We start from the raw sequence: 9034 nt of genomic DNA on the forward strand, positions 1-9034 counted from the left end.
ATATATATATATACATTTTTTTCTCTAAAATCAATCCTTTCAAAAATCATATTCCTCTGCACTATACAAATTATATTAATTCCTACCTTATTCCATAATCCAAGCAAGAACGCTTTGCGAGTACCTCACATCATCAGTTGCTCTAAATAACATTTTTTTTTATTAATCCTGTACTTGGGTTGATCAAATTAATATAATATATATATATATATATATATATATAGAGAGAGAGAGAAAGAGAAAGAGAGCAGCATAGATATGAGGGAAAGTATAGAGGTCGACCAAAATTTTGGGTTCAGAGTATCTGGATATTTTAATGTTTCAAGAGCCCTCAACAGAAAAAATGTTATAGAAATTTCCACATGTGTAAGTATGCACATACATGTATTTTGATTAATATCTCCAGAGTGGCTCAACATAAGTCTCTGAAAATAACTCAAAAAATTTCTATATATGAGATAGTGATGGCATTAAATTCTGGACAAAATTCAAAGAGGAAACTTGTTTTGTCACTTTGAATTTTTAACTTTTGTATAGAGGTGAAAGAAAATTAAGCTTTACTATGATGAGATTATTTATAAAACTATTTAAAATTCCAAAGACTTAAATAAATTGGATTTAGGAAAAGGGGATATTCAAAACTATTTCTAAACATTTTTGTAAATTCTCAAAAACGCAATAACAGAAAAAATTTAAAACTTGCATATATATATATGCATTTCAGGTTTGGTCTGATTTTTGACCTCATCAGACAAGAGGTCATAATGTTACCCATATTACTTTTTTCGGCAAATTTTATGCGTGAAAAAATATCAGACCACATAATTATCCCTTTACAACTATGCTGCTACAGCAGCAAGAGTTCTATCACCGGAAAGAAAAATATAAACAACTATAGACATTAATATTTTTTTTAATTTTATTAAAATACTTCAATCCATGCTTAAGTTATCATTTGTTATTGAAAAACCACAATATGGGAGGGATGATAAAGGGAAAATGAAGCATGATGTAAATCTCCATAGTAATTCAGGTAAGAATAAGACTTAATATAGAATTTATTATTTTCCTCGTGTGATTTAAAAGAAATAACTTGAAAACAGGGTTTCTGTGATATTATACAGAGTGTCCGTAAAGTCTTTCTATGATTACAAAAAACTATTACAGTTCCTGCTGTGCGGATTGTGACAAAATTACCAAGTTTTTTTATAGTGGTTTGTTGCAGGTATTGGCAGAGTGGAGGGCACTATGATCAATTTTGTATAAATGGCGTTAATTCAGGAGAAAGCACAATGTGTTCTGTGGTATCAGAAGTCAAAATCAGAGACTATTGTGCAGCAAAATTTTAGAAGGGATTATGGATGACCAGCACCTGATAGCAAGAATATCATTGTGTGGTATGCAAAGTTTAACCTTCCGCAAACAGGGTGGCCATTCATTAATGGAAGGCTGAGGTTGTGCAGCAAGCATTTCTACATAGTCCTTCCAAATCTACCAGTCATGCATCTTGTGATCAGTACACAAAATTTTACACAAGAAATTATGGTTGCACGTGTATAAAGTTCAGATATTGCAACATTACAGCCAGATGACTGCCCTTGTCGTGCTGCCTTTGTGACTAAGATAACGACAATGAGTACTTGCAGCATGTTTTTTTTCAGACAAGGCTATTTCGCACACCTTAGGGAAAGTAAACAGTCATAATGTAAGAATATGGAGCTCAGAAAATTTGTCTTTACCAGGGAAAAAATTAGAAATTCTCCTAAAGTGAATGTGTGGTGCACAACAGAATCACTGGTCCCTTCATTTTCATTGAACAACCAATAACTGCTAAGATTAACCTGGATATGCTGCAACACTTTGCTATACCTCAACCAAATGACTTGCAATCAAGGGTGGTTTTCCATCAGGATGGCGCACCACCACATTGGGGATTACTAGTTTGAGATTTTCTAAATAAATCATTTCATGGCAGATGGATTAGGCATGACGGTCCAATCCCTGGCCACCATGATCACCAGACATAACTCCCTTAGAGTTTTTCCTCTGGGGTTATGTTAAGGATTGAGTCCATACAATACCCGCCCGTACCTAATATGGACACATTGAGATGGAGAACTGAAGCTGTTGCTAGTGTTACCAAAGAAATGTTGACCAACATGTCGCATGAAATTGATTAACAGTTAGACATTTTACAAGCAACAAAAGGTGCACATGTTGAGGTTTATTGACATGGTAAGAAAAACTTGATATTTTTTTCTTTCTTTTGCCACAACACACAGCTGCAACTGTAATAGTTTTTTTTTTGTAATCATGGAATGACTTTATGAACACCCTGTATTTCCAGCCTTTTGCCAAAAATACTTTAATAATTTGACATACAAGATAAATCTATTTTGTTTAATATATAAGAATGAACTTATGCATTTTAATAAATAATTTAGTTACAAAACTTAATTACTTAATAAATAACAAAAAAAAGTCATATAATTACCAATTCTGCAGGATCTTTGAAATTACTTTTTGGAATCAACTGATATTTTGATACAGTTACTGCCAATTTATGCGAGGTCTCTGGATCAATTTTATGTGCTAGCGGCAAAATAATATTTTCATAAAAGTTTTCATTGCCCTGGTAAATGCTGTATGTTGAAAACAAACTAAACCCTCCAGCAGAAACATATAACATAGTTTTCAACTGCTCCTAAAAAAGAAACCATACAAATTTCATCACTTTGCAATACTACACTAAATAATATTTCTATTTACTTAAAAGAATTTCCTACAGGGACATTACACAATTAAAAGTATGGGGAAAAGTGACCATAGAACTGGAACAATTTTCTTCAAATTATACATAGATTACAACACCCAATATACACCAGTACTAATAAGGTATAGAAATAACACCTGGGATACATTCTGCAGTAATTAAACATTACATGAGGGTGGTTATTGGATTACTAAATTTTTATTTAAAAATTATAATTATTCTTTCATTCAGGGTACAATTTCTTAAGATTCCTCATTGCTTAGTCCTTATTATGCACATACTGCAATTATCTTACACCTTCTTTAATAATATCTTCCAGTCCCATCTCAAAGAAAGAATGGATAAAAATTATATACTTTCATACAGCAATCATGTAACAAATACTTTTAAAAAATCAAAACTTCAATGTTATTATGACTATATTTAGGAAATATGGCAACAATAACTTCTGTTCTTAGATTTGCAAAAAGTAAAACTAAAAAGTGGGCATAAATTAATTTCTAGACAAAAACTGCATTTCTGGACATTTAGGACGAATTAAAAGAAAGACTGAAGCTAGAAAAAAAGAATCATTTGGCTTCTGGAATTAGATTGAGAAATCAGCTGCAACTCTATATTGCCTAGAAACTGGTCACAAGATTTGTTTATTAGAAATAAAGATTCTTGTAAAATGTTTCTAATAAACAGTATGGTTAGAAAACTAACTTTATCAATAGCAATTCAGAAATTTAAAGGAATAAGAGCCCAATGTCTAAAATATTACATTAAATTTTTTTTATAAAAGATTAACTTATATTTTCAGTTTGGACTGCCTAAAATGACAAGCAATGGTGGTTTATATTTTTCACTTCATAAACACTATTAGATAAACTAGTTTTATGTTGCTTGTGGGTATAAACTATATTTTCTTCAATATTTTTTTAAAATGTATTTCATCATTGTTAATTAATTATTTACTGTTTTTATAAACTTTTTCTCAGCGTCTACTAATAATAATGGATTTTAGATTTTAAGTAAATAGTATATATGTCTTTCTTACTTTCCAACTTATTTTAGCAACTGTTTAGCATACCTTTTTCTTTATAAAATTTCAAGCAGATGTTCAAGAGGATCAAGAATGTTAAATTTTTTAACAATAGACTATTTCACAACAAAAATTGTTTGTACATACCAGCACTAGGCGCCTTGGACTCATGCTGCTAAGAGGTTTTTAACAATTATTTAAACCATCGTCATGCAGTACAATCTGCAACATAAAATCCAAATAACTGGTTTTTGTCATCATAATTAGAACAAAAATAAGCAATTTGTTATTGTTATTATTACTATCTAGAGTTTATAAAATTTTTCATCAGTCACTCGACCGATTTAATTCAATACATCAATCCTCTCTATACTGAACAAAACTTTTAATCCCAATACATCTAACTACATACAACTAACATCAGGTACCTTGACCCTGACATAAGTGAGCCAATGTTGGACAAAATATGAGTGAAAAATTCATTGCATTAACATTATATTGACACATTTTTTAGCCTTGTACTTATTTATATTAATTTTCAATTTTCATTTATACAATACTTTTCCTTTCATTTACTTATCCCTATTAGATTTATTGTTGGGGCTACTTTAATTCTATAAACTGAAATGAAGTCATAGATAGTTTTATTTTAAATAGTAATCGTGAATATGTTAATTAATGCAACAGGCCAAATGACTGCTAAATCTGTATATTTACAAACATAATTATTTATAAAATCTATCATGTAGCTTACTACTTATTCTTGTCTTCTTTTTCACATTAAGCGTTTTTGCAGAGATCTATGATCAACAGCTTATCAGAACATACAGAAATATTTACAAAATGTACATTATTTTTTAAATACAAAAAAAAAATCTTTTTTAATTAAAGAAACCAAGGCTAACAACAAAAATGCTAAAGAAATTGTAAGAAAGATGGTGGTAAATGAATAAGGAAAATGAAACAGCATATATCACATCAAACTGAGTTACAGATGAAAACAAAAGAAGCAAGGGAAAGATAGAAGAATTCAATGATATTGAGGGTCTAGAAAAGAAACAGTAGTATAGCATGATGTAGAAAAAGTTACGGGCATTACATGGGATAAATAAAAAGAGAATGGTAAAATGAAATAAAATTTAGAATAAGATGGTAAAATGCTACATGAGGAGAAATAAGAGAAAAACTCAAAAACTGCAGGAAGTTGTCAAGTGAGTTATAATAGACAATTAATGAAAGGGGTAAAGTATTAGATTCATTCATAAACTTCAGGATAGGTTTATTTGTGAACAGCAAAAATATACAAAGAGAATAGAAGAACTTAATGAACTTTAGACTAATCTTATCTTTACGTAATACAATACCAGTTGTTACAAGATGTAAATATTAGCAGGCATTATAATGTCTTTTGTCAATTTAACTGATTTCTGGTTATGATTTGACTACTTGTAAATGAATCCTGACCTTACTTTAAATTCTATTTTGTGTGAAATCATTGTTTATTGTTGTCATCATTACTGTTATTATTGTCATTTTTATTATTATTGATTTTCTTATTTTATTTATGTTCAACTAATAAATTGTAATTATTTAGAAATTTTCAATTGTTAATCTCTCAATATCCTGATCGAGCCACGAACACACGACATTTTTTCAAGTGATGGTACACTGTTCATATAATTACTGTAGTTTTCATAACTTGCAAGTATTTCTTTTATAAAAAAGGGCCTTTATAACCGAATCCTCTCTCTAAAAGTACAATAAAACCTAGGAAATGCCGAGGTTCAGCATTTCAAGGGGAAATCCTGATATTCTCCTCTATGTTGTGAGAGGAAAAACTGTAATTAATAACAATTGTTAGTATACAAAAGGCTAATGAATGAAGGGACCAAGTTAATTGTAGCATTATGAGTTCTGCCTATTACAAGTGTCCATGGCCTCCTCACAATGAGCAGTAGTGGGTACAGGGCACTTATTATCCTGGGAGTGGGAAAACAAAACTGGAGAAACATCTTCAGGAAGTCAACAGTATTACAATATGTAAGGCAATGGAAAACCGTTTTATTACAGATACTAGCGATAACCTAGCATTATGTTAAATGTTTAAGAGACAAAATAGCTTTTCATGTGGATCTCCAAAAGAACCAACAAAAGAAGTTAAAAGACTGATCGGATACAGAAACTTGGAATGTCAAGACTTTGCTGCAGAGCATAAAGTTAAAGTCTCAAGTGGGAAATAAAAATAAATAAAATTGATATATTAAGATTGAGTGAAGTAAGGTGGGAAATACAGGGTAAATTATAGACTGGAGAAGGTGGGACCATATTCTACTGTGGAAGAAAGAAAGAAAAAAACAGAATACAATAATTATATAAAATGAAGTAGCAAAATGGGTTTAGAAAGTATATAATGTAAATGATAACATTAATATTGTTAAGAATTGAGTTGTTACCAAAAGATTTACTTATAGTACAAATATATATGCAAACATAAAATTATAATGAAGAGATGTATGAGAATGTTGAAAATGTAATAAAAATCGGAAAAGGGCTGTTGTAAAGTACTGGCGGGAGACTGTTTTGCCTTAGGGATAAGGAATGGAAAGGAAAAAAGATTCTGACAAAATTTTAAAAATAACATTTGGTTCAAAAACCATAAATGGAGAAGATATACATTAGTAATCCCTGGGAACAAAGCTCAACCAGAATATTGTCATCTTTGGGTGAAAAAATCCATAACAGAATTTTTTAACAAATTCTGACACATGTTCTGTTAGACAATCAACTCCATAAATTTCACGCATCTCTTTGTGAGTCAAGAGAATCATTATCTTTCTTGCCTTTACAGGTAAAATATGTCAAAAATGTTTGACATATTAAAAATGTTTTGACATAAAAAACAGATGCAAACAAAATAACATGCAATTTGCTTCTAAAGTATGCTAAAAGGTGGCAGCTATCAAATGCCAAAAGAAAAATTCATAACATTGACACAAATCCTTCAAAACTAACATAAAGCTATCTATTTGTGAAAACTGAAATAACTTTCTTGTCAACCCAAATAAAATACCAGCCAAAAATTTTATATACAAACAAGCAACTGCAACTGTTAACAAATTTTATATGATTAACATCTATCTTTACAAAATAGCTTAGCAAGAAGGTTTTAACACTGGAATATAATTATTTTTAATTTTTTTTTTATTATTAGTATTTACTGGTTGTTTTTACCTCATTTACTAATTTCAAAAAAAGTATTTTTTTTCAGAATGAGTATTTTATATAAGAATCATTAAGATATGTGTTTACAAAAATAAATTAATTACTTTGTTGTTACTAGTCTCTTGGTAGACAATGAAACTAAACTTTTGGTGGCATAGTTGAATGTATTATTGTTTTATTTCCATAAATCATTCATCATGTTCAAATGTCACTTGATCAACAATATTAATCTTATTTTTATTGATGTTTTGATTGTATTTATTATTATTATAATTTTTTTTTAAGTAATTGGATTTGCATTTGTCTACCAATTATTTTTAATACTGACATGTTTTCTGTAATTGAAAATACATGTTTACTTTTCCTAATGTTATCAGCATAATTAATTAAATTTTAGTTTGTTGTAAAAAACAAAAATTTAATTTTTTTCCACTGTGCTTTTAAATGTTCTTGGACATCTACTACAAAAACTTGTAAAATGAAACAAATTTAAATTCCTTGCACTCACAAAACATATATATATATATATATATATATACAATGAAAATATAACTATTAATTAATGATTAAAACTGAAACACGATGACTGTCTTAAGAAATATATTTTAATTTACATCATATTAAAATCTGTAATTTATGTTCAGAAGAATATTCAAATACAGTACCAAACATTTTTTTTCATTATTTATAAACAAATCGTGTAGCAGCAAATATTTTTTCCAATAACTAGAGGTAGTCAACATATTGAATACAGCAATCTTCTGAATCGATTTCCCACAGTATAGTACAAAGCCCTGTGATCTGCAATGATGATTTTTAGTGCAGCACAAGGACTCCTGGATCTTAACATTCGACTCAACACTGGTTGTCTGATAACAATGAAACTCTTTTTAATTGTTACTTACGGCCATCTACAGAGCTGTAATAATTACATTTAAGTCATGTAAGTCTCCGAGTTCCATACCACACTGACAGTTTAATTTTTTACACATCCCCAAAAATCTGTAATAAATCTACATAATGCCATTATTTATTTTAAAAGAACATTTGACTAGCTCCAATGATTTAAAAAAAAAATGAACATGTATTACTTTAAAACAGACTTCTGACATTGCTCGCAATTTTACATCCACTATAACATTCAATAAAAACAATATAAGGTTTCGTAAATATTTCAAAGTTATATCCACACAAAAGGAAAAAGGTAATTCTCCTTTGATATTAAAACATAAAAATGTAATATTAGAAGCACTATCACATTAAAAGAATTCCAAAGATCACTAGCTAAATACTTTAAATTAAATTATGATAAATTACAGAATTTTTTTGATATAATTTTTTAGTTACTGTCAGTAAAATTATATTTGCATTTTTAAAATATGGTAAGCAGTACAGTAATTTGCACACTTTTAGAAATGTTGAGATTACATCCTCTTACAAGAAATACTCAAATAATTTTCATTACTTTTTTTTTCACAAATGATAAAATGAATATAAATTCTGTTACCAAACATGATGCATGAAAACATAACCTAAAGTAAACCATGTATAATAAATTAGTTAACTAGCTCAAACGGTTCCAATCATAACCACATTAAAGTATCGGCCTTGGTAGTCATAACTAACCTTTATAATCAAAAGTTTATTCATTAATTAAACAAAAACAAAGAAAGATGAGAAAAAAACAAAATTACAGGTTGCAACCTAAACCCTAGTATATTTAATACTAGTACGCATGCGTACACAAAAACAAACAGATATTGTTGAACAGAAGTCAAGATTTTAACTTTCTGTTTCAATCTCAAGGTTCGAATAAATCACTGACATTAATTAACTTTGATCAACTATATGACCAAAACAGTAATCCCTTTTACTCATTAGCACCTTCTAGCGGTTATTAGTATTACTAAAAATTTAATTGCACATTGAACAAAAATTATTATTACATTGCAAGTACGCTGATTTCATTCAATATTTGCAATAATAAAGATAATTGTCAACAAGAAAAAATCTAA

The 9034-nt window shown here is 29.0% G+C and overlaps 1 protein-coding gene across 3 annotated transcripts in view; it reads right to left on the reverse strand.

Moving 5' to 3' along the window:
* Dhod (dihydroorotate dehydrogenase 2) overlaps window positions 1-9034 on the reverse strand; it is a 33841-nt gene that overhangs the window by 22479 nt on the left and 2328 nt on the right. The window contains exons 1-3 of one of the 3 annotated variants that reach the window (XM_075370498.1): window positions 8966-9034; window positions 3945-4019; window positions 2495-2704 (exon numbers count right to left, since the gene is read on the reverse strand). In XM_075370498.1, coding sequence (XP_075226613.1) covers window positions 2495-2704; window positions 3945-3968 — 234 coding nt within the window. In that variant the 5' untranslated portion in view covers window positions 3969-4019; window positions 8966-9034. Of the gene's footprint in view, window positions 1-2494; window positions 2705-3944; window positions 4020-8645; window positions 8897-8965 lie in introns of those variants that run through there. The other 2 variants (XM_075370497.1, XM_075370500.1) reach the window with 2 other exon arrangements.

Source organism: Lycorma delicatula, chromosome 7 (genome assembly GCF_047948215.1).
Source record: "Lycorma delicatula isolate Av1 chromosome 7, ASM4794821v1, whole genome shotgun sequence".
NCBI classification, from domain to species: domain Eukaryota; kingdom Metazoa; phylum Arthropoda; class Insecta; order Hemiptera; family Fulgoridae; genus Lycorma; species Lycorma delicatula.